The 26,162-nt window shown below is 35.1% G+C and overlaps 1 protein-coding gene and 3 non-coding genes across 5 annotated transcripts in view; 3 read left to right on the top strand and 1 right to left on the bottom strand.

Moving 5' to 3' along the window:
* The window catches only part of LOC150082108 (uncharacterized), a 183,998-nt gene that overhangs the window by 146,673 nt on the left and 11,163 nt on the right, over positions 1 to 26,162 (bottom strand). For both annotated transcript variants that reach the window (XM_090379986.1, XM_090379985.1), the window contains exons 2-5: positions 16,274 to 16,362; positions 12,075 to 12,131; positions 10,773 to 10,824; positions 332 to 419 (exon numbers count right to left, since the gene is read on the bottom strand). In XM_090379986.1, coding sequence (XP_090236112.1) covers positions 332 to 419; positions 10,773 to 10,824; positions 12,075 to 12,131; positions 16,274 to 16,289 — 213 coding nt within the window. In that variant the 5' untranslated portion in view covers positions 16,290 to 16,362. The remainder of the gene's footprint in view (positions 1 to 331; positions 420 to 10,772; positions 10,825 to 12,074; positions 12,132 to 16,273; positions 16,363 to 26,162) is intronic.
* Positions 21,143 to 21,213, top strand: TRNAG-GCC (transfer RNA glycine (anticodon GCC)). Its single transcript has one exon. It is a non-coding gene; the product is annotated as a tRNA-Gly (tRNA).
* TRNAG-GCC (transfer RNA glycine (anticodon GCC)) lies at positions 22,003 to 22,073 on the top strand. The gene has a single exon. It is a non-coding gene; the product is annotated as a tRNA-Gly (tRNA).
* Positions 22,605 to 22,675, top strand: TRNAG-GCC (transfer RNA glycine (anticodon GCC)). The gene has a single exon. It is a non-coding gene; the product is annotated as a tRNA-Gly (tRNA).

Genomic DNA, 26,162 nt, shown 5'->3' on the forward strand with positions numbered 1-26,162 from the left:
TGTCTGCAGAATTAAGTTATTTCTCAACAGTGTTACTTTCCTTTTTAAGCATCCTTCAAGAAATGAGCAATTACAAACACTTTATATACCACACAGTTACTTTAAAAAATAAACATCATGCTACAACTTCTATACCAGATTCTTGTTCATTTACAATGACAACAAGGTTTGTTTATAATTTTGTTTATTTCATAATCAATACCTAGCGTTTTCACAGCCTTCTTCATACTAATGGTGAGTACTGTAGACATAGAGGCTATTCCAGTTTTAATTAGTATAAAAATATATATAATATTGTTTAATTGTTTAAACAGCAAGAAGGATGGAGTACCTCTGTTCTTGCACAATGCAGAAAAGAAGTAATAATACAGTGCCCAGTGCTAATGACAATTGCTCCAAATGTTTGGTCTCTAAGAGAACTGAAAAAAAAAAAAAAAAAAAAAAAAAAGAGTACATTATACAGCAGTCTACAACAACAAATTTTATAATTTTCTAACATGTAAGTTCTTTCTGATAAGGTTTTACAAAATATCATTTGTAAAATTTAGTTTACACATTAAAGTAATTGCTTATTTGTTTATTAACTACCTGAATTAATGAAAAAAAAAAAAAAAAAAACAGAGTACATAGCAATAAGGAAAACCAAATATATTCAAAATACACACTATTGCTGAAACTAAAATAAAAAAAAAAGTATATGTAAGAGCCAAAATAATTTGACTATTAAAAACATAAGGAAATAATGTTCTATGTTGGAATTTGAAGCATGAAAACCAATAAATATTCTACATAAAAACAATTAAACAAATCTGATTGTAGCACTGACATAATTTTTTTCCAAGTACAGTTGTGCACTAGTATTTCTTTATTCATTGATTAATTTTACATATATAACACAGCAGGATACTTATTGCTAATATTGGTATTTGTTGTAAGTGTTTTGCAAATTGTGTGTGTGCATGTGAGAGAGAGAGAGAGAGAGAGAGAGAGAGAGAGAGAGAGAGAGAGAGAGAGAGAGAGAGAGATTTAACAGGTAACAATAGGCTTACAAAATGTTTCATAAATCTTTAATAAATTCATTAGCAAAAAAAATTATGCATTTACAAATGAACCTAAAAGAGCAAGTTAAAAAATTCTGAGTGATTTACCAAGCTGGATGATTGACAGAGGGCAAATGAATCTAAAAGAATGAGGTAAAGAAATCTTTAGTCAAAAGAGATATAAAAAAAAAAAAAAAAAAAAAAAAAAAGGAAAAAAAATTCAAATTGGGAAGTTTCTGACAAGGAATATCACAGCAGTATATATATATATATATATATATATACAGTATATGCACAAGTGCCACCTTTAAAGTGGTAAGAGAATGAGAATGAGGTAAAGAAATCTTTAGCCAAAAGAGATAAAAAAAAAAAAGAAAAAAAAAATTCAAATTGGGAAATTTCTGACAGGGAAATATACAGTATATACACAAGTGTCACCTTTAAAGTGGAAGGAACAACAGATTGAACAATAAGGGACAAATAAGATCAGTAGTGATTAAGGAAAGGGATAACTAAGATTTTGTCAGAAAAATACTATTGTAACAATTTAAAATTCCATTTGCTCCATGAAACCCAATCAATTTTGCATCAACGTTATCTTCTATCATCAATCTAAAGAATTGTAGATTCTTCTGAACTTCTCCACACATGAAATATCAGAATTTTTCATTCCAAATATATCATATCTCTAGTACTCAATTCATTTGAAGAAAACAATACTTGCAGAAAATAAATCAATCTTCAGGTGAACTACACATTTCAAATAAACTAAGAAAGTTAAACAAGGGCACAAATAACAGAAAACATGGGGAGATATCATTATTGCCTGATATTAACACAAAATCCAAACTCCATAGTAGTTAATATGCTCAGCAGAGACTATACCTAGCAAGCTACATTGCTACTATTCTAGTATGTCATGAGCATTTAATTCAACTTCAGCAAACTTCATAGTAGGGTGACCAGATGTTCCATTTTGGAGTGAGGTGTTCCGTTGTCCCAACAAAGATGAAATGGGATGCCAAATAGTCCCATTTTTACCAAGAGTGCCATTTTATTGAGAAGTTACATGAAACTTTTATGCTGCATAGTCATTTTATGAGTAGTAGTACTTTTTTTTCGATTAATCAAGTTGACTGCCAAACAGGAAATAATCATTGATGCTACTGGGACTAAAGTACTTATAATCATTGATGCTATTGGGCCTAAAGTACTTATAATCATTGATGCTATTGGGACTAAAGTACTTATAACCATTGATGTATTCAAATGACTTCCAAACATTACAGAGGTTTTAACCTATATGGTTTCATAAGTAAGATGGCTATGGATAATATTTCAGGTAAAAAGTATTTAAAGAAAACAATTACAGGTAACCCTCGTATAGCACAGTAGTTACATTCCTATAAAATCTTGTGTAGTGCAAAACCATGTTATATGGGACTAAGAACCAGTACAAAAAGAGGGTTACATTCCAAAAGCTAACAAAAATACACCATTTTTTTTTTTTATAACTATTGGAAACTTAAGTTTTATTAAAAATAGTAATAACTGAACAAACGTCTTACAACCTGTATGCATATATGTCAGAGAATGTACATTCGTTTAATTTTCTTCCTCTTCATCACTATTAAGCACAATCAAATGAAAACATTTTCTCTGTTACAGAATATCTTCACCTTCTGAACTTTCTTCTGCAACACCCAGATTTCGTGTAACTTCTGCTCTCTTTTAAAAAATCAGTAATCTGAGTTTGTTTGCTTTTGCTTGATAGATCTTTGTGAATTTCATGGTATGGAGCTAAGTATTTTTGAAGTTCCCTTTTGAACTTTGTGCTCCTTTCAGTCAAAGGATCTGTATTCAGAAAATAAGATTCTAATTGATTGGTTAAGTTTATGCCTTGCCATATGCTTTTTAGTGTAAAATTTGGAACTTCGGAATTTTCATCTGCGTTATCATCTTCTGAATTGATTTGGTTTACCTCCGATGCCATTTCCACCAAATCCGCTTCACCAGCCTCTTTTTCTACCAGCAATTCTTGAATGACTTCAGTAGTCATATCATCAAAACCTTCCCATCCTACCGACTTAGCAAGTTCTACTATCGCACCGATTCCATTTCTGCTGGTTCGATCAAATTTACTGAATGAACTGACTCTGGCCTTACATTTTTCCAACATGCATTTAATGTTGACGGTTTTACTTCTTTGAGAGATAAAGCTATGATTCCGATACAGTCCACAATTGAGAAATGTTTCCATGCTTCCATCACTTCAATAGATTCGGAATCAATTTTTCCCAAAATCCATTGTAAAGATTAAAAATTTCCCTATGATTTTTTTTTGCATCATGACTAGTGAGTCAACAGCAGGGATTCACAAAAAAAGAATGGAAATGTTGAAAAATTACACCCAACATAAGCTTTTGTGTGGTTTCCCCCACACAAAAGCTTAAAAATACTGTGTTATGCAAAGTTTATCTCAATTCTCTAACCGTGTTATGTAAGTACAGTGTTGTGCGAGGATTTCAGCAATTTATCAATCGTGTTAGAGCGAAACCGTGTTGTAGAAGTACCATGTTATATGACGACTACTTATAATACATAATGTTTACTGATTCAGCATCGGTTCCCAATAGACACAAATTTACAACACACAGCAGGAAAATAAGTCAAGGCACAGAGTCATCCATGATATCTAATCATCCATGTTTCTGAATTAACTTAGAAGGCAGTCATATTGTGCATGATTCAAGTGCACAATATGTAGTCTCATGTGTATGTTCTATTTTTATATTTTAAAATCTGGTCACCCTACTTAATAGTACTTCATATTATTGTTCCCACTGCTTCTGCCTAAAGGATGACAAGTGTATGTTTTATAATGCACAATCCTTACTTCACTCTGGTGTAATATCATCTTTTGTGCCCATTGAGAATAAGAGTAGCCTTGTGCAGGCGAAGTTTTTACTGCTCCTGGAATAGAGAAGTTTTTTCTGTTTTATTAGCTTAAATTGGCATATTAACTTATTTTCTAGAGTAGCTTTATATTCCTAGTTACGATACTTAGTTTAAAGTTTAACTTAGATAGAGATTTTGTAGGTATTACTTAGTATTGGTAAGGGTATCAAATCCATGTGTTACAAGTTGCAGCTCCGCTGAACGAGAGGTTTTTTAGCCATATTTAGCCACTTTATTGACCAATTGTTATAATAAATTATTTTCTATAAGTAGCTTATAGACCTAGTAAGGATCCTTAGTTTATTCTGAATTGAGACAGCTTTTTTGTTTTTGTTTTTGTTTTGTTTGGTTTTTAGGAGCATTAGCAACTAAGGCCATATTGCTCCGGGAAATGCGGTGGTCATTCCCTGACCTTTCCGCATCTTCCGTATTTGGTGGTGACGGGCTCGAACCCCAGTCTAATCAAGAAGCATGTGCTACACACTGCTGCTCCTTCCCTCCTGGCTACGGAGGCGCAATTGAGACAGCGAGATTTGGAAGTTAATTAATACTTAAGTGTCCGTAGATTTACCGTTTGTAACATGCTGCCATTGTTATATGATACAACGTTATATCCCGAACTAGATAGCGTAAGCTTAGTATAGTATAGTATATAATATAATATTGTCAATTAATCAGTAAAATCTATTAATCTTGTTAAACTTCATTGTCAATTAAATTTTACTTTTTAACTAAATACATATAACGACTTAGATTACAAACGTAACATAATTAACACATAACTTGATATGGAAGTTATATAAACAGAACTCGTAGATAATACTCAATACTGAAAAAAATATATAGCATTATAACTGTGTTGGGATACAAGTTTAGGGTTATAATTTTGTACTGAAATTGAAATTTTATTGAAATTAAATTGAAATTATGACTCAGACCAGAGCAGCAAAGCAAAAGGCTCAAGCTAATGTGAGTGCTGTAGCTCAGGGGAGAACTGAGGGGGGCAGTTGCCCTCTGAATCACAGCCTTTTAAAATGCACTGCTTGCTTGATGTTTGTGGAGCAATCGGGTACGGGACATAATATTGTCATGGGGGATGTCTTTGTGTGTGCGTGCGCGCAATGTAAGGAAATCAGGCGACAACTCAGCGTTGTTATGGGCCTATATGAGAGCTTGAAGGACAGGGTAGACCTCGAAGGATCTAAATTGAGGGGCCCATCAAGCTCTCAGCTGCCCACATCAATGCCAGAGCTTGCACTTGGTCATCACGCAACACAGCGGCAACCCCCAAGGAAGAATGCGCTGGTCCCGCAGGAACTAGTAGTTGTTGTTGACTCTATTGTCAGGGAAATGGGGAACATGCTTTGTAAAAAGGATAGGTGAAACAGGACCAGGGTTTGTCTGCCAGGGGCAAAGGTTGATGACATTGTAGAGCAGATAACATCTTTTAAGGGCACAAAAGGTGATATAGTTGTACACGTTGGCACTAATGATATTAAGAGTAGGAGACCGGCAGAATTAATTAACAGGTACAGGTCACTGTTGGAAAAAAAGCCGTGAATTAGGGTTGAATTTGAAAGTGTCTGCAATTCTGCCCAGACATGACAGGAGGGAGTATATGATGAGAGCCTTGTCGATCAATTCGGCCCTGGAAAGATTGTGCAAGGCTCAAGGGGTAGAATTTTTTTCAGCCTGGTCTGTACTTGTTAACAGGAGAGACTTCTTCTACAGGGATGGGATACACTTAAATAGAAAGGGCGCAAGAATATTTGCTGATGCTATCGAGGCAGTGTTAGGTGGGTCGGAAAACTGCTAGCTTGGGGGGATACAAGGACTAATAGATTAACAATAGCCACTGGCAGAGGTTATTTGTTTTGTTTTTTGTTTTTTTTAGGAGCATTAGCAATTAAGGCCATATTGCTACGGGGATATGCAGTGGTCATTCGCTGACTTTCCCACATCCTCCGTATTTGGTGGTCACGGGCTCGAACCGCGGTCTAATCAAGAAGCGTGTGGTACGCACTGCCGCTCTTGCCCACTGGCAGAGGTGAAAGTGATTCTTGCATTGCTTCTATTGGAATGAGCAGCAGCCTGGAAAACAAGATGCAGGATATGTCAGAGACTGCTGGGAGTCATTGCGGTACAAGTAAACATGTGGGTTGTGTTAGGGTATCTAAGAATAGGAACAGGTGCATGTATACTTGCGTGAACACCAATGCTAGAAGTTTGGTAAATAAAGTTGATCAATTTGAGGTATTGCTCAAAACATCAGAGGCAGATATTGTTGGGATATCAGAGACGTGGTACCACACAGATATAAGGAATGCAGAACTGGAATTTGGGGAGAACAATGTGTACAGAAAGGATAGACAGGATAGGAAGGGAGGAGGGGTTATGCTATTAGTTAAGAAACACATAAAATCCAAGGAAGTGAAGCCAGTCGACATCGCTGGACAGTGCAGTGTCGAGTCAGTTTGGTGTGACGTAAGCATTGGGAGATCAAAATTTAGAGTAGGAGTGTGCTATAGGCCTAATGATTCTGATGAGTATAATAAGAAACTTTACAGGGAAATAGAGTAGGAAATAGAGTCTTATAATGGGGGATTTTAATTTCCCAGATATTGACTGGAATTTGTGGGTTGGTCACTCACACACTAGCAAGGCTTTTGTGGATTTATTGGATAATTGTTTTCTACATCAGCAGGTTCGGGAGGCAACTAGATGGAGTAGTACTCTTGATCTGATTATCAGTAGTGATCCTTCATGCATTAAGAATCTGCAGATAAAGGAACCACTAGGTGGCAGTGATCACAGTATGCTGAAGTTGGATTTACTCAAAGAGGTAACTACCATCAGGGGTAAAGGGAAGGGTTTTTGCTTTCGTAAAGGTGACTACGATGGTCTGAGACAGTATTTAAATTCTATACAGTGGGACCAACTGATGATGTTACCAACAGCAAATTCAAAATGGGAAGCATTCAAAGAACTTATCTTGGAAGCTACTAGGCTTTACATACCAACTAAGAAATATTGTTCAAAGTTTAGGCCTAAATGGATTTCAGATGAACTAATGAGACATATGGCAGAGAAGAAAAATGCACGAGATACATATAAATTAATGGGTGACATGGAAGCCTATGATAGATATAAGCTGGTCTGTAACCAAGTAACAAAGGAGATTAGGCAGGCAAAGGCAGATTATGAGAAATCCTTGGCAAAGGATGCAAAGAAAAACAGCAAAGAGTTCTTTACTTATGTAAACTCTAGAAGGAAGGGGATAAATCAGATTGGTCCACTCGATATCCATGGTTCAACTGTTGATGATCCTGCTCAGGTAGCTAACAAACTAAATGAATACAGTCGGTCCTCGTATAACACGTGTTTACATTACACGAATTCGATCATACATGATTTATAAATAGGGGAACGTTATCTTATATAACACGAACCGATTCGCTTATGCACGATTCGCCTTTGTGTTTACAAGAAATGGCAGTCGAACGCAGAATCACCCCAACCGAACGCAACACGATAGGAATGAAGAAGATTCTGAAAATGTATTTGTGTTTTATATCAGTGAAGGGGAAACACATTTCACCATAATAACGTAAAAACCAACACAATTCCAGCTATCGATATAATCGCAAATGCAATTAGATGGAGTTTACTACCAGTTTATAACAGATTCCACTAGCAGAACCGAAACTGGAAATTGTTTTATGGTAGTAACCCCCAGAAATGTGCTTTAGTAAAATGTGGGGTGTTAATAGTGTATCTCGGCCTTTACGGTGTTGTTTATTCAGTTGCTACACGAGCGCAGCTTTGTTTATGTGTATTAAGCGTGCCTCCTCGTTTTGTAATTGCGCTTTATTCCCTAAAAATTAGTAAAATACTTAAAAGGTGTGAAAAGGAAGCATCCTGGCGAAGACACTGCAGATTCAGAGAGAGAAAAAAAAAAGCAATATCGATAAACAGAGGCGGACTGGGTCAAAAATTCTTACCCTCATACATAGTATGAGGCCATACTACGTATGGCCTCATACTACGGTTTCTGGCCAAAATCACACCGGCCTCTGGCCCACCGGGATTTCCTGGGTAAGGCTTATGGCCAGTCAGCCTCTGTTGATAGAGAAAAAAATATGAAATTGTGAAACGCTTTGAGCGAAATGAAAGACCATGTGATATTGCACGTGCTACAGACCTAAATGAGGCAACGCCGAGAATTACAAAGAATGCGGAGAAAATAAAAACAACTTTCATAGCGGGAACAACTCAAAGTGTAATTAAAATCCATTAGATTAAGACACAAGAATTGGAAGAGATGGAACGGCCGTCATCTGTTTGGATAGAAAATCAAACAAAAAACAAGTCTGCTTACGATAGAAGCAGAAGCATTAGCAATATTTTATTACATAATAGTCGTAATAAAATACGTAAGCATTTTATTACGACTTATGTATTATAATTTATACTTACGTATTATAAAATACGTAAGTATTTTATTACGACTATTTTATTTAATATAAAAATTTTTTACGAATAAAATATGTATTTTATTCATAAAAAATACTTTATTATAATATAATAAATAATAAAAAATATTTATTTTTTATTATATTATAATAAAAAATATATTATATTTTTTATTAAGTATTTTAATTGTTTTAAAATACGTAAGTATTTTATAACGATTAAAATTACCCAATTATTTATTGTGTTTGGTAATGTTTTGGTTCCAAATGTGTGTTAAATCTTGGGTGGTCGGCACCTAACCCCACTTTTCCCATAGGGCCTGTTGTTTATATTGCACGATTTTGCATTGCACGAGGGTTTCTAGGAACACAACTATCGTGCTATACAAGGACAGACTGTATTTTGCATCTACATTCAAACGTGAGGATTTATTCAGGAAGGGGAATGCCAGAGATGAAGTAAACTCTGGCAGTGAGCTAGATGATTTTGTAATAACTGAGAGAAAAGTGGAGGAGAAATTGTTGAGGATAAACATAAAAAAGGCACCTGGGGTGGATGGGATCTATCCAGTTATATTAAAGGAGGCAGCAAAGGAAGTAAGCAAACCCTTAGCCATAATTATGAGAGCTTCTTTGGACTCAGAGGAGGTACCCATAGACTGGAGATGTGCAAATGTGACCCCAATTCACAAAGGAGGATCAAAGGCTGACACAAATAATTATAGATCTATGAGTTGAACTTCTGTTCCAGGAAAATTAATGGAGGCACTGGTTAAAAAAGCACTGCAGGATCATCTAGACAAGACTGCAGCAATAATTCAGACAGAGTATGGGTTTGTTAAGGGAAAGTCTTGTCTGACAAATTTGATAGGATACTATGATGCAGTCACAAAAGAACTGGATGCAGGGAATAACTTTGATATTATATAATTGGATCTTAGAAAGGCTTTTAATACTGTTGAACATGGAAGACTGCTGCACAAATTGGAGCAGTGTGGCACTGGAGGCAAATTGCTGCTATGGAAAAAGGGATGGTTGAGGGGGAGAAGACAGAGTGGTAATCAACGGACACTGCTCATCGTGGACTAATGTTATTAGTGGAGTCTCTCAGGGTTCAGTGTTGGGTCCATTATTGTTTTCTGTATTTATAAATGATATTGATGATGGTATATCAAGCTTAATGTCCAAGTTTGCAGACAATACAAATGTTGGCAGGGTTGTTAAGGACACTACTGATGTTATGCTGCGGCAACAGGATCTGGAAAGGTTGAGCAGATGGGCTGAGAGGTGGCAAATGAAGTTTAACATTGACAAATGTAAAGTACTACATACGGGAAACAGTAACCCCAGAGAAACGTATCAACTCTGTGGTACTATGCTGACAGTAGCAGAGAATGAAAAGGACCTCGGGGTAATTGTGCAGGCAGATATGAAGTTCTCTGAGCAGTGCAGACGGGCTGGAAGAGTAGCTCATGGTGTCTTGTCAATGATATACAAGAATTTTTCTAGCAGGGATAAGGAGGTGATTATTCCCTTGTATAAGGCAATGGTCAGGCCACACCTAGAGTACTGTATACAGGTCTGGAGGCCTCATTTCAAGAAGGATGTAGAGCTGCTAGAACGAGTACAGAGAAGGGCAACAAGATTAGTGAATGGACAAAGGGTTGCTCTTACGAAGAAAGGCTTAAGTTTTGAAAATTACAGTGTCTGGAGACTAGGCACCGGCGAGGTGATCTGATAGAGGTGTATAAAGCCTTGAATGGTTTGAGCATGCTCAATGCCGATGGGATTTTTCTCTTGCTCAGAATAATCACCTGAGAGGGCATAAATTCAAATTGAGGAAAGACAGATATAGGATAGATGTGCAGAAATTTGCCTTTAGCCAGCAGGTAATTGGTTGGTGGAACAGACTTCCATCCCTTGTTGTGGAAGCTGGTAGCCTAAATAAATTTAAGGCTCTGCTGGACAGGTATTTCGAACGAATGGAGGGGTGAAATGGGAGTGGTTTTTTTTTGGCTGATGCTGCATAAGCTTGCTTTCTTGCATCATATGTCTCTACTAATGCTAATGCTAATACTTTTTAAAATTAAAAATGGTCAACATAATCAAAAATTGCTGTGCAGTGTATCATTATGGGATAACCTTTTTAACTTATGGAAGAATGCCCATCAGAAACATCTCAAGTATACAGTAATTTAGCATTTTTTAGCCACAATTCTTATATTACATATATATACTCAAGGTATGATAGAATAAATTCATATTCTGCACCTTGATAAAAATATAATTTTTTATGACTTACAGTTCATTGTGGGATCTTTCATCATTTCCTGATAAACCTTGAAGAGATGAGGCTGCAAGCAAATAAGGTTTATAGAAGATTAGTACCTTGACGTAGCTTTAATATGGCAGCCAAAGAGTATGCAGGACTAACATGAATAAGAAATAACGCTGCTTTGCATTGATTTAATAAAAATAGCAAGTCACACAAAGCTACATGCTACAATTCACTTGGGGGGGAGGATATTCTGCAGTAAAAGAGAGAGGGTTAAATTACATTAAATAAAGCACAATAAGCAATTCATACATTCAAAAACATTGTACTATACAGGAGTAGTCCCAGGTAGGTGCTAAAGGGGATACAGTCCCCCTACCTTATGATCAAAATAAGGTGGATTTTTCTCCTGTTCCATGATGATTAAGGCTTAATGATTCCCCAGAATGCTTTAGCCTTTCTCCCATCCACTTTAGAAAATCCTGGGAACACCCTGATACTATATGTAAACAATGGCAATGATGCAATCTATTGTATGAGCTTCCCTTATATTGCACTACAAATAAATAGCATTGTTGCAAGTGAAGTATAATGTTTTGTATTTATAATTGATATGCCATTCAGCAGCCATTCTGATAGTTACTACAGTGTCATCGCAGTGCAGTCAGGCATCCATCAATACAAAACTGGATAACCAACTGGCAATTTAAATCACAAGATGATATGCATCTTTCTAGAAAGATTTTCAGTATTTCCAGAAAGTCTGTAGGAAAAAGCTGATTAGCTCATATTCTTAAAATGGATTTCCAATACCATTTGGTACTTCTCATCTTGTGAATAGAATCATCACTCATCTGTCATATGCTGCAGTCATGGTCACTCTCCAATAAGATGGAAATAACTGCTGAAATAGACAAATTATAGTCTTTTAGAAAATTGCAGCAGTACAGTTAACCAATTAAATGGACTCCTTAGATAATGAATTTACTAAATGAGACCACCTACTTATTTTACACAATTAATACCCAAAAATAGATAGCCCAGAATTTGCTGTCTTAACAGGAGGCTCCAAAAAGATACATAACCTATAAACAAGCTCGGACAAACTCAATCAAACCCATGATTGCAAAATCCTACAGTAGTGTAACCTGTATAATTTTATTTTTAACATTCTTTCCTCTTTTTTTATTATAACTTATTATAACGTTTTATTATAAAATTTTTTTATATATAACAACTGAAAGTTTATCTCTGTAGTATTAATAGGATTTTTAAAACTTTTATCTTCTTCCTATATTAATCTAAACAAAAGAGATAAATATTACTTACTTTGTACATCAATTACATCCACACTCTGCTTTATTATATTTGGAAAATGAGAAAAACCTAAGATAAGGATATAAATAATTGCATAAGATTATTTATAGACTTTAAGACAAAAAAGAACAACACTGATTACTAACAGAAATAATATATAACCTCAGTTACCATCATTTATTTTTCCACCATTAAAAAGCTGTATTGCATTATTAAATTAGGACATCAATAATCACACTGCAGAACAAAGGTGAATTTTCTGTGAGTATAAAATTAGTGTTAATGTACCTTAAATCTGTCAGATTTTATCTTCTGCATTAAAGTATCCCCTGCAATTCCTATATTATTATATTACATAGGGTTATATAACCCATTTCTAAGAGGATTATGATTACAAACATAATGGTTATGTGTTTAAATGTAAGTTTTCTTCCATACACTGTTCTGTTCATAACTGTTCATACTATATTCAGTTCGGCATGTCTTTCCTAAGAGAGTCCATCTGCTAGCCGATGAGAAACCAATAAGCTTCAAAACAGCTGTACTGGTGGTGCCTCAGATTTTTAAATGTATAGTAGATGCACCTGTTTAGGTTATGCTACAAATTTAAAAAGATATTAACAACTTAGGTGGACCATATTTGTCTTCAAGTTGGACAAAAGACCAAGCTTTGGCAATGAGTTCTTGACTTTCATCTTTTGAGGGAGCAGAAAGTTCCTCATGATCATGGACTTAATGCAATAATCACCTCGAATTTGTTAGATGCATATGTTTCTTTAATTATAGAATATATTTAACAAAACACAAAAAATAAATAACGTTCTCAGTACAATAACAAAAATATTAACTGGAGCAAGTTTTAAAATTTTTTAAATTGACTAAACAGTTGTTATTTATATTAACACGGAGAAAGCATTAGGGGAAAGAATATTTTAGACCTCATTATTACCCATGATCCAGACAGCATTGTAGAACTGACTGATGACCATTAGTAGAAGTGATCACAAAGCTCTAAATTGGGCAATGAAGAAAGAGACTGCAGTTGTTAAAGGGAAAAGCATGGGTTTCAGAAAAAAGGGGACTTTGACAGTCTGAGATGCTATATGGCCTATATTAACTGTTAGCATGGGGGAGAGCTTGTTTATTTGTTGTTTATTTGGTTTTTAGGAGCATTAGCAACTAAGGCCATATTGCTCCGGGGATATGCGGTGGTCATTCCCTGACCTTTCCACATCCTCCGTATTTGGTGGTGATGGGCTAGAACTCTGGTCTAATCAAGAAGCGTGTGCTACGCACTGCTGCTCCTTCCCACCTGGCTACGGAGGCGGCCATGGGGGAGAGCAAATACTGGGGAATAGTGAAGCACCTTTAGAGAAGTAATTGCAGAATGTATGAATGCAGGTATAACATTAAGAAAATACATCATGAGAAGGATATCAATATGGATGAATGGGGAGCTAGTTTAAAAAAAACAGAAAAAGACTGCATGAGTGAATTACATGACAACAAAACACCTGAAGCCTACAGCAGATAAAAGAAAGAGAGAGAGAGAGAGAGAGAGAGAGAGAGAGAGAGAGAGAGAGAGAGAGAGAGGAGAGAGAGAGAGAGAGAGAGAGAATTAGAAGGGAATCACCAAGAAAGAGAAGAATGATGATATCCAGCTCAGAACCCTTGCTGGTTAAGAGATCAAAGAATAGGAACAAGGAATTTTTTATATATGTGAATACAGAGAAGAAAAAAACAAATCAGAATGGACTATTACATAATGGATATGGGAAAGCTGTACATAACCCAAATAATATTGCTAATAAATTGAATGGGTACTTTGCATTTTAGAGATAAAGACCCTATGCAGAGAAGAGGATCTGTGAGTGAAGCTGAGCAGTATAATTAGCAATATTTAAGTTATAGAAGCTGTTTATTAGAAAAACTTTCAAACCTGAGAGCAAGCAAGGCAACTGAGGTTGATGGAATATACCCAGTAATTCTAGTTATTAAACAACCTGAGAGTGAGAGACTGCACTGAACCATTAACATTCATTATAAAGGCAACTCAGAGGATTCTATGGATTGCAGAAGTGCCAATGTGCTGGAAATCTATAAAGGTGGTTCTAAGGATGAAGTGACTACAGAACAGTAACTGAACCAGCAACAGAAGTAACTACAGACCAGTCAGTTTGACTCAATTAGCAGGGAAAATTATGGACACAATAACTAAAAATGTAATACAGGGTTATCTGGTAGAAACAGTATTTCGAAGGAAACCCAGCATGGTTTTGTAAAGGGAAAATCTTGTTCCTTAATCTGGATATTTATTATGAAAGGACCACTTCATCAACAATTTTGACATTATTCACTTGAACTTCAGAAAAGCATTTGACCCTTTATGCACAAGAGATTACTATATAAACTAGAGCATATTGGTATCAGCAAAAATATCCTCAGATGGATCAAAGCATGGCCGTAGGACATGAGACACAGGATTGTGATTAATGGTTACTCATTATATTAGGTTAGTATCAGATGTGGGATTCCTCAAGGATCAGTGATGGGATTGCTTTTGTTCCTGATTTTCTTTAAACAATACTGACAAAGGGATATATAGGGAGTGATGTAAAAATTTTCAGATGGTGAGCATGTCAAGCAGCACTCCTATAGAATGAACTAGATAAGCTTCAGAGATGGTCAAAAAAGTGAATATTGCAGCATTAAATAAAGAGTTTTGCATTTTGGAAATAGCAGTCCTAGAATGACTTACACTTTAAGAGGAGTTGAGTTCAGAGTAATAGAGGAGAGAGATTTAGGTTATTATCCAGGTGGCTATGAAGTTCTCCATACAGTGTAGACACGGAGCAAGAAGGGCTGATGGATGATGTCCTAGAAATAATTTATAGGTTATTTGGTTAGAGGATAGGGAGGTCATAATGCTAATGTATAAGGCAATGGTGGGACCACACTTCAAGAACTGCATCCAAAGTATCCAAGTACGAAGAGCACACCTAAAGAAAGACACTGAGTTGCTTGAAAAAGTATAAAGATAGATGATTTTCACTTGGTGAAACTGGCAAAGGGTGTCAATATGAGGAAAGTCATTGAATATGTAGGCAACAGAGCTTGGTAACCAGGAACCCTAGGGGATCTCTTTTAGGTCTATAAGGCTCTGAGAAGAGATAGTAAAATGAATGAAGATGAAATGTTTATGGTTATAAATGATGCAAGAATTGGGGGACACAACTTTAAATTATGGGGGAAGCGGTACGAACCAAATTGTAGAAAGTTTTCTTTTAGCTGAGTTGTAAATCACTGGAATAAGTTACTTTTGTGGGTAGTTGAGATTGACAGTTTGAAAAAATTCAAGGGCCAGCTGAATTGACACCTATGATGACTGGAATATGTAAGAAGGATTTTATTTTTCTATATTGATAGTGCAGCAAAAGCCGAAGTCCTTGCACCATAAGGCAGACATTAATACTAATAAATACTTACTACAAAGTAAGTTTGCTCTAGAGCTTTCAAATAAGAATAACACTTTTCATATCAAAATTTATTTGAATAGCCAGTTCTGATTTTCACTAGCTCTCCACTAACACTGTGTTACTAATAAGAATGATGTAGAGACAATTCTTAAATTTTACACAAAAAATTGTTAGAAAATTTCATTGACCCAAAGAAATCTAGAAAATCATGACCCCCCAGGAAAAAACTGCTGATAAAAATGATATTACTGGCAACCCTACTTTGCATTATGAAAAACAAGTTATTTTGTAATGGCATTTTCAGATAATGAAAACATGCTTGTTTTTCACCTAATATCCTTAAAGGAATTAAACCTTGCTATTATTAATATTTTTAAATGTTTGAAGTTTCCCAAGCTTTGCTATTTTATCATTTATAATATTTAAACAAATGCAAAGTAATAAATGAAGTATATGTTGTTGTTTGGTTTTTAGGAGCATTGGCAATTAAGGCCATATTGCTCTGGGGATATGCGGTGGTCATTCCCTGACCTTTCCGCATCCTCCATATTTGGTGGTCACGGGCTTGAACCCTGGTCTAATCAAGAAGTGTGCGCTATGCACTGCTGCTCCTGCCCACTTGGCTGTGGAGGTGCCAAATGAAGTATAATAATATAAAGTATTGTCATTCTCATGGGTGGTTATCAGTTTTCATTTATCAATAGTTTCACTGAAGTAAATAATTTCATATCTTACCAGCATATGCCATCATTCTGTAACAATTCTATTTGTAACAGGTAAAAATTCTTAAAATTCCAAAATTTCACGTATTTTTCCTACAGATGCTGAAAAAAAAAATAAATAAATAAAATGACAATAAAACAATAAAAAACACAGATTTAGAGTTAAAGGTAAAACTGAGTTTATTCCTGATACAAAAATAATAAATAATTTATGTAAAATACTAATAAATAACAATATATGCCTTTTGGAGGTTTCTTTTTATTCAAATATTTATATATTTATTTCATTCTAAGTTTCAGCTCTATAATTTGCAAATTGCGTAATTTTCAGTTGACCAATTAAAGACATAGTTCGGTTCCCTTACTGTTTTTAATATTTATGAATGACATCGATGTAGGTATTTCAAGTTTCAAGTGTCTAAGTTTGCTGATAATACAAAGACGGGTTAATGATAGTAATCAGGGTATTGCTACTTCAAGAGGATCTAAATAAATTAAGCATACATACTGCAAAATGGCAACTGAGCTTTAAATTATAAATGCAAAGTACTGAATCTGGGTAGTAGTAATCCCAGAATAACATACCAAACTCAAAATGTAGTGGAGTATGAAAAAATATCTAGGGGTTATTTTACAGGAACTTTGCTAGCAGGGACAAAGAAATGATTATCCCACTGTATGAGGTAATGATTAGGCACCATCTGGAATACTGTATACACTGCAGAGATGAGCAACAAAATTAGTTGGAGGAACAAAAAGATATTCTTATCAAATAACACTGGGGTTCTGTAAATTGCAGTCTCTGGAAATTAGGCATCTATGGGCTTAACTAACTGAAGTGTATAAGGCTAAATAAACTGAATACAGATGATATTTTATATATGTATTCTTTCTGAGATGAAGCCCAAAAGAGAGCATAAATTTTTAATTGTAAAAAGAAGGCTGTGGAATAGATGAACTACTTGAAAGAAGGTTGAGGAAGGTGGCAGGAAACAATGAGGAAGAGAACATCATGGGCAATGTCTGTAGTGCTGCATAATTTGGATGAACATTGCCCCCGGTCTTCTCTTCCACATTCTTTCCCACCACCTTCTTCCCTTTCTTTCGAGTAATTCATGGACAGCTGAGAATTACTCCTTCCTTTCCTTCCCTTCCCTTCCTCTCTTCTTACTTTTATTTTACATTGACACTTCTACTTTTTTTTTTCTCATTCATAGCCTCCATGCAAACATTATTATTATTATTATTATTAGCCATATGGTGCAAGGAAGCCTGAGGCTTAGGCTGCACCAGCCAAAAAAAATTTCCGAGTTATCCTGTGTGTGAGAAAGAGAGAGAGAGAGAGAGAGAATTGATAAAGGCAGCAAACGGATACTTAAAGCTCCTATGTGTTAGATTTTATTTCATTATATTTTTAACACTTTTAATTCAGTACATTTTATATCTTTTACAGTAATATTTTACTGTACATTTTAATTGAAATTATTTAGATTTTATTTGTACATTTTTAATAACATATAAATATATTCTGAAATCTGGTTGGAACAGTCAAGATAAGGGATCTTGGACAGAATTTTGTGTTTTTCATCCCACAAACAGGCAAACTGGTTAGAGAATACACTAGTGGTGCACCAAATTTTTTTTTTTTTTGGGGGGTTTGTTTGTTTGTTTGTTTATTTGGTTTTTAGGAGCATTAGCAACTAAGGCCATATTGCTCCGGGATATGCAGTGATCATTCCCTGACCTTTCCGCATCCTCCGTATTTGGTGGTGACGGGCTCGAACTCCGGTCTAATCAAGAAGCGTGTGGACTGCTACTCCTTCCCACCTGGCTACGGAGGCGCCTTTTTTTTTGGGGGGGGGTAGCTTTTACAGGTGTCAAAACATGACAGTACAATTATATAACATAACACAAAATGACCTTATGGGGTTTACCCCCTAAGCTTACCCCCCATGGCTAAACTGCAGAATACACCCAATATACAAATAAAAATACAATGAATTGTCATTTGGCAATTAGTTGCCTTGGCTCAAAATCAAAAAAAAAAACAAAAATCTTTATACAGCATAATGCTATAATTAAATATACTGTATTATGCTTATAAATATATTAATATAATGTAATTATATTAATGTGAAATTTATATTATACTTAGAATTACCACCTCTTCAAAATTTTTGTCTTCAAAAATGACTGGGTAGGAGGAAGAAGAAGTGCAGGTAATGGTAAAATTTTTAATGTAAAATTAGTTTATTCTATGTTGTTTAATAGGAAAAAATTGCTAGAGGAATTTTTTTGTAAAAATTATTTACTTATACAGATTTCTAATTTCCAATTTTGGATCTTATCAATGCCATGGTTTGTTATATTATGGTACATGATACAGGTATTAAATAGATTTTGTAAATTACATATTTCTAAACAAATATGTAATTTACAAAATATATAATAATATAATATATATAACATTATACAATAATACTGCAATCACTTCAAAATGGAATGGAATTTCGTTTTATCCAAAAAAAATTGAAATTTCATTTTTTTTGGTTTATGACTCATAAAATGACAAAACCCAGAAATCACAGCATTAACTCTCTCCAGACAAAATTCAAGGAGATGGCAACCCTAATTATACTGTGTGTGTAATTATACTATAAATACAGTACATGTTTTATGCAATATGTCATTTTACACTTCGATACGGTCCCAGGAAACAGAAGCCTTAACACCTTGTATTTTATAGGCTTTCTTCAGATATATTTAGAGAGAATTGATAAAGGTCTTAGAGTAAGGTTACACTCCAGAAGCAAAAATAAAAATTCTTGGTTTCCATATGATTTCTAATAACCAAATGAAACCATATGTTATCCCCCCCCCCTATTTGAATTGGCAGACCTGGCAACCTATTTGAATTGGCAGACCTGGCAGTTTGTAGATTCATCACACCACCCAGAAACTTTAGTTTTTGTCCAGCTAAACTGGAAACCTGACCACAGAACATTTAATTTAAAAATATATAGGACACTTCATTATCATAGCTATTTTGGGAAAAATATATATGTAACTGCTTTCAGCAGCAGCATCCAATCAAAGATAATCCAGCACATGCTGGATTATCTTTGATTGGATCAGCTGAAATATATTTCAGCACACCAGCAAAAGATTCCATATTGGGTGAGTTGAAATGTCTTTCAGCTTATCCAATATGGAGCAAACTGATAAACCAGTGCACTATAATTATAGACAATCCAGCACATGCTGATTATCTTTGATGGAGTAAAAATTCCATTATTGGGAGCAAGCTGAAATACCTTTCAGCTCACCCAATATAAAGCTGAAATATATTTCAGCTCACCAGCAAACAACTCCATTTGAAATAGTCTTCAACTCCATTTGGAATTGGAATTGGGGGAGTACAATGTGTACAGAAAGGACAGGAAGGGAGGAGGGGTTATGCTGTTAGTTAAGAGACACAAAATATAAGGAAGTGCATCCAATTCATGTTGGTGGACAATGCAATGCTGTATCTGTTTGGTGTGACATAAGTACTGGGAAAGGAAAAATGAGAGAAGGTGTGTGTTATAGACCTAATTAATCTGATGAGGATAATGAGTAATCGTGCAGAGAAATAGAGTGGACCAGTAAGTCAGTGTCTTATAACGGGGGATTTTAATTTCCCAGAGATTGACTGGAATTTGTGGGGTGGTCACTCACACACTAGCAAGGCTTTTGTGGATTTATTGGATGATTGTTTTCTACAGCAGCATGTTCGGGAGGTAACTAGAGGGAGTAATACTCTTGATCTGATTATCAGTAGTGATTCTTCATGCATTAAGAATCTGCATATAAAGGAACCACTAGGTGGTTGTAGAAGAAGGATGTAGAGTTGTTGGAACGAGTACAGAGAAGGGCCATATGGTGCAAGGAAGCCTGAGGCTTTTGCTGCACCAGCCAAAAACAAATTTCTGAGTTTTCCTGTGTGTGTGTTTGCATGTGTATGAGAGAGAGAGAGAGAAAGAGAGACTCAGAAATAGAAGGGAATCACCAAGAAAGGGAAGAATGATGATATCCAGCTCAGGACCCTGGGTGTGCCATGCCCATACGCACTTATAACAAAAAGTACGAAATAAAAATATCAAAAAAAAAAAACTAATGTGAAAAATTACATTTATTATAGAAGTTTATAGCACTTTTTGGGGGAAGATCATTCTCCAAAATTTAAAGTGACAGTACAAACATAAGCATTCAGAGCTAAAATTTGTAGCTAATTTTTTTTTGCATCAAAGGATACAAAACTTAGTTTGCTTTGTGGCAACATATAATTTAAGGATGCTTTGCAATAAATACTTTATTGGTGGTGAAATAATTAGATAATGCAGTAATGGTGGAGTTCCTGTCATTCTAATGATGGACTTTTATTGTATTTAGTGCAATAGTACTAATGCAATTGTTACTTTTATAGCGTTCTGTAACTGATCTTATGGACGCCAGAAGTCTTGTATTCCTTGAAGGACAAAGTTTCTAAATTCAAATAATAAAGATACCATTAAATCAGAAGGTAAACAACACACACGGGCTATTATTAATTCTATCTTCGTAATTGTAACGTTAGGAGAGCATCGCAATATCAAGTCTGATGCAAATAAAAACAATGCTCCTTCCACCTGTTGACATTGTAACCTTTCCTAGAAACGTAACATTATTTAAAGGTGATATTTTGTTATCAACATTGTTTAGTACAATTTATTTTTGGCATCCATTTTTAATTAAGGTAAACAATTTTAAATTAGTGACATATATTCTTATTTGCTATATATACAATTCATTGGGAGGCAAATATAATTTTACATATAATATTTATAAAATATCGATTTACGTAGCATCGGTGGTTCAGTGGTAGAATGCTCGCCTGCCACGCGGGCGGCCCGGGTTCGATTCCCGGCCGATGCAACGTTTGTTCATTTTTTAAAATGAAAAGAGATTTTTAAAATCATCCGTTGGGCACATGCTCCCCACAAGCTCTGCCGTATACCTCAACAGTTAGATCTACTTCTTACTTATAGGTATGCTATTCGTTAAAATATTTTATTTTTTGTCTTAGCATTTATTTTTATTACAAAAATACATAATTTGAAATTTTATCACAATTTTTGATATGATAAATTATGGTTTGTTGTTACTACTTAAGCAGGTTAAAAAGATTATTTGTTTTTTTTAAACCTCTTCTTCCTAAATTGTGCGTCAATTTTTTTTCAAAAGTAAATAAGCTTACTGGATAGTTAAATAAAAATACCGAACACAAAAGAAAGTTTGGAGGGAAAAAACAAAACAAAACAAAACATGTTCTCATAGGAAGAGTTCAGATGGCAAAAAATATTAATCTAAAATATAATGGAACTAAACTGAAAGTTTATTCAAAATAATAACCTGCAACCTATTTGAATTCGCAACAACCCCAGGGGCTCACATCTAGTGAGTATGGGCTTGGCACACACAGGGTCCTGAGCTGGATATCATCATCTTTTTCTTGGTGATTCCATTCTATTTCTCTCTCTCTCTCTCTCTCGGGGGTAATTCAGAAAATTTTTTTTTGGCTGGTGCAGCATAAGCCTCATGCTTCTTTGTACCATATGGCTAATAATAATAATAATGATATGGCTAAAGATGATAATAAAAATAATTTTTATTCTTTTTTTCATAGAAACATATTTCGAATACAAACATGTGAAAAGTCAGCAAGCATCGGTGGTTCAGTGGTAGAATGCTCGCCTGCCACGCGGGCGGCCCGGGTTCGATTCCCGGCCGATGCAAAATTTTTAAATGAGCAATTTTTTTAAACCACCCTTGGGCACATTCTACCTACAACTCTGCCATATACCTCAACAGGCGTACTTCTTAAAGGTATCGTATTCATTATAATATTTTATTTTTTTTTACAAAAATACATAATATAAAAATTTTTATCACTGATTTTTTATGCAAATAACTGTGTATATGACAAATTACGGTTTGTTGTCACAACTTAAGGTTATTTTTTTACCCTCTTCTTAACTTCCTAAGTTGTGCTTCAGATTTTTCAAAGTAAATTGGCTTACTAGATAGTTCTGAACACAAAAGAAAGTTTGTAGTGAAGATAAAAAAAAAAAAAAAAAACAAACAAACATGTTCTAATAAAAAGAGAACAGACGGTAAGAAATAATAATCTGAAATACATTGGAACTAGATTTAAAGTTTATTCAAAATAATAATGTGCAACTCGTAATTTAAATTTCAATGTGCAATTTTTACAATTTTTTTTTAGAGAAAACGTCTTTCAAAACAAACAAGAGATAAATACATTAGCATCGGTGGTTCAGTGGTAGAATGCTCGCCTGCCACGCGGGCGGCCCGGGTTCGATTCCCGGCCGATGCAAGATATTTTTAATATATAAGCGATTTTTTTTTTTTTTTTTAAATTACCCATTGGGCACATACTCACTACAAACTAGTATTAAAAAAAAAAAGAAAAAAAAAGTTACTTCGTAAAGCTTCAATACAGAAATTATGTTAATCTGTCCATAGAACCTGAAATTTTATTTCTGGCTGAGAATAATAAAGATTCAAAGAATATAGTTCTGTATCTTAGAGAAAATAACTAATCAATAAATAAATACATACTATAACTAATAAATTAGCTGTACTAAAAGCAAATAACTAATTAATTTATTTCCAATACCTCACAACGTAATATTCACTTAACGTTCTATAATACTTTACTTATCTCCTCTTAGATTTTAATAAAAATTGAAATACAACGCGTATTTCGTGGTTCTTCTGCAATTTTATAACATAAACAAATAGTAACATGATCAGAGTTGATTGCATACTCTGATAAGGGCATGCAGTCAACATTTTTGTAACGTACTTTATTTATTTCCACCTAGCTTTAATAATTCATTTTTATTCTGTTTATTTATAATAAACAAACAATATAATTCCTTATTTATACTTTTTTTTTTTTTTTCTAAATTTGGGGAGATCATTCTGAATTATCACATATACAATATATATATATATACACTGCCCTACCATTATCCGGACATCTGCCTTTAGACAATAAAAAATCTTTTATTGTGTCATTTAATACAGTACAGTATATTTAATTTTTTTAATGAAAACCATAAACACGAAAGGTATCAAAAAAGTCTGTGGGTTGAAGGAGTGGAAAGGGAGGGGATGCCGCAAACTCTGCACTGGTGACTAAACATGGGTTTTACGACTTGAAGACTCCAATAAGCAAAGTGGTAGTACTGTACTTGTTGATCAGAGTCATCTACCACCTACTGTTGGTATTAGTACTAGTAATATAATATTGTATTATTAGTGTTATTTTGTATTAATATTAGTAACGATACTAATATAGTATTAGTAGTACTGTACCATGCATGGGTTGAAGGAAATGTGGGGAGGGGAAGAAACTTTCCTCTGGAGCCTAATAATAATAATTATTATTATTATTAGTATTATTATTTTTCCGGTATTCAAATACCGAATACCGGGAAAAAAAAAAAAAAAAAAAAAAAAAGATCAGAATCCCGGTATTCGGGATTGTAAGTCCTACGTCAGACTCAAGAAAAATAAACATGGATTTCACCACTTCAAGCCTCTATAAAAGCACAAAGTGGTGGTATTGAACCGGTTGATGAGAGTCGTCTACCACCTAGTGTTAGTATTAGTACAGTACTAGTAACTGCTGTATTAGTCTCGAAACAAAGGCCTCACTTAACATTTTATTATTGGCGTGTGACATCCTTCACATCTTGTCCAAAGTTTAAAACTTCTTCATGTATGTAAAATTATGAAGTGAGAATAATTCTGTAAATTTGGGAGTGATTAAATTTTGAAAAAAAAACTGTCCATTTTTTTTTGCAGTTAAAAGTTTCAATATTGATGGCACCTAACTTGATGAATTTCTCAGTTGCATATTAGTATTAGTATTGGCAAATTATGCAAGAAAGCAAGTTTATGAAGAATCAGCAAAAAAAAAATAAAAATAAATAAATAATATACACACTTCGTCCATCCATCCATACCCAGAGGCGTACTGGCCATAAGACTTAGCGGGGGAGGGGGGGGCGATGTGATTTTGGCCATAAACACTAGTATGAGGCTGCTACAAGTTTCCCCGGTAGCAATTCTTGACCCAGTCCGCCTCTGTCCATACCCTCCAATAATTTATTTAGTTATTTCTTGAATTTTTTCTATCCACCCACTTCCACAACAAAAGATGAAAGTTTGTTCCAACAATCAATTACCCACTGGGCTGAAAGCAAACTTGCGGACATCTATCCTGCAACCATTCTTCCCCAATCTGAATTTATACCCCATCATGAGGAAGAATGCCATCAACATACACAATGACAAAGTGAGTAGAAAAGGTAACTACTAAAAAAAAAAAACTTTCAATAAAAGTTTTGGGACCACTGCCACTGTTTCTGTCTAATTTTCAAGACAGAAGCAGGGGCAGTAGTTCCAAAACGTTTATTGAAAGTGTGAGACCTAATAGTTTTAAGTGATTCTTATACTAAAGTTGAGAGGGAGCCAATTTAAATAAGAATACACAAATACAAAACTTTGAAGAATCAGCAATCAACTGCAAAATTTATCAGACTTCATTTTTGATCTCCTGTCCAGCAGGACATCATAGAGTCCAGTGGTACCAAACGCTTAAACCTCAGATGTTTGTTTGTTGTATGGCCCATATATAACCAAAACTATTCGACCACTCCTCCACGGATACTGCACTGTTTCACAAGTCTCCCCGCCTTAGGCATGCCAATATAAATCTGGTAGTTTGCCTGTGCAGCTCCACTGTGTTAGAAGCCAGTACAGGACCATCTATCGATGGATCCAACGGGAAGCTGTGCATAAGCCCAGTATCATAATCATCACTGTGAAATGGTATTTGGAGTGGTATCGTTCCTGGTGTTCATGAACTCAATGGCAGATGGTGCCATGGAATATCGAATCTCGCTACACAACATTTTGGTTCGATGGAGGTGTTTGGGTGTATTAGCATTAGCATTAGTAGAGGCATTTGATGCAAGAAAGCAAGCTTATGCAGCATCAGCCAAAAAAAAAAAAAAAACACTTCCACTTCACCCCTCTGTTCGTTCAAAATACCTGTTCAGCTGAGCCTTAAACTTATTTAGGCTATCAACCTCCACCACAAGGGATGGAAGTCTGTTCCACCAACCAACCACCCGCTGGCTAAAGGCAAATTTCCGCACGTCTATCCTACATCTGTCTTTCCTCAATTTGAATTTATGCCCTCTCAGGTGATTTTTCTGAGCTAGAGGAAGCATCCCATCAGCATTGAGCATGCTTAAACCATTCAAGGCTTTATACACCTCTATCAGATCACCTCGCTGGTGCCTAGTCTCCAGACACTGTAATTTGCAAAACTTAAGCCTTTTTTCGTAAGAGCACCCCTTTGTTCCATTCACTAATCTTGTTGCCCTTCTCTGTACTCGTTCCAGCAGGTCTACATCCTTTTTGAAATGAGGCCTCCAGACCTGTATACAGTACTCTAGGTGTGGCCTGACCATCGCCTTATACAATGGAATAATCACCTCCTTATCCCTGCTGGAAAAATTCCTGTATATCATTGACAATACTCCATGAGCTACTCTTGCAGCCCGTCTGCACTGCTCAGAGAACTTCATATCTGCCTGCACAAGTACCTGTAAAGAATGTTCGGAGAGCATTTCTGTCAGAGTGTATTGTTCAGAACATAAAGTCTGGTAGAGGCGGTCGTCTGATGTTATGGGACTATTTTAGTTAGTACCTGGGACTTGGTTTGATTGTGGTAGTTTCTAAAACCATAAAGTTTATGAACAATTCGGCACAGAGGCGAAACT

Source organism: Mastigoproctus giganteus, chromosome 8 (assembly GCF_048544385.1).
Source record: "Mastigoproctus giganteus isolate SK-2022 chromosome 8, ASM4854438v1, whole genome shotgun sequence".
In the NCBI taxonomy this organism is placed as follows: Eukaryota; Metazoa; Arthropoda; class Arachnida; order Uropygi; family Thelyphonidae; genus Mastigoproctus; species Mastigoproctus giganteus.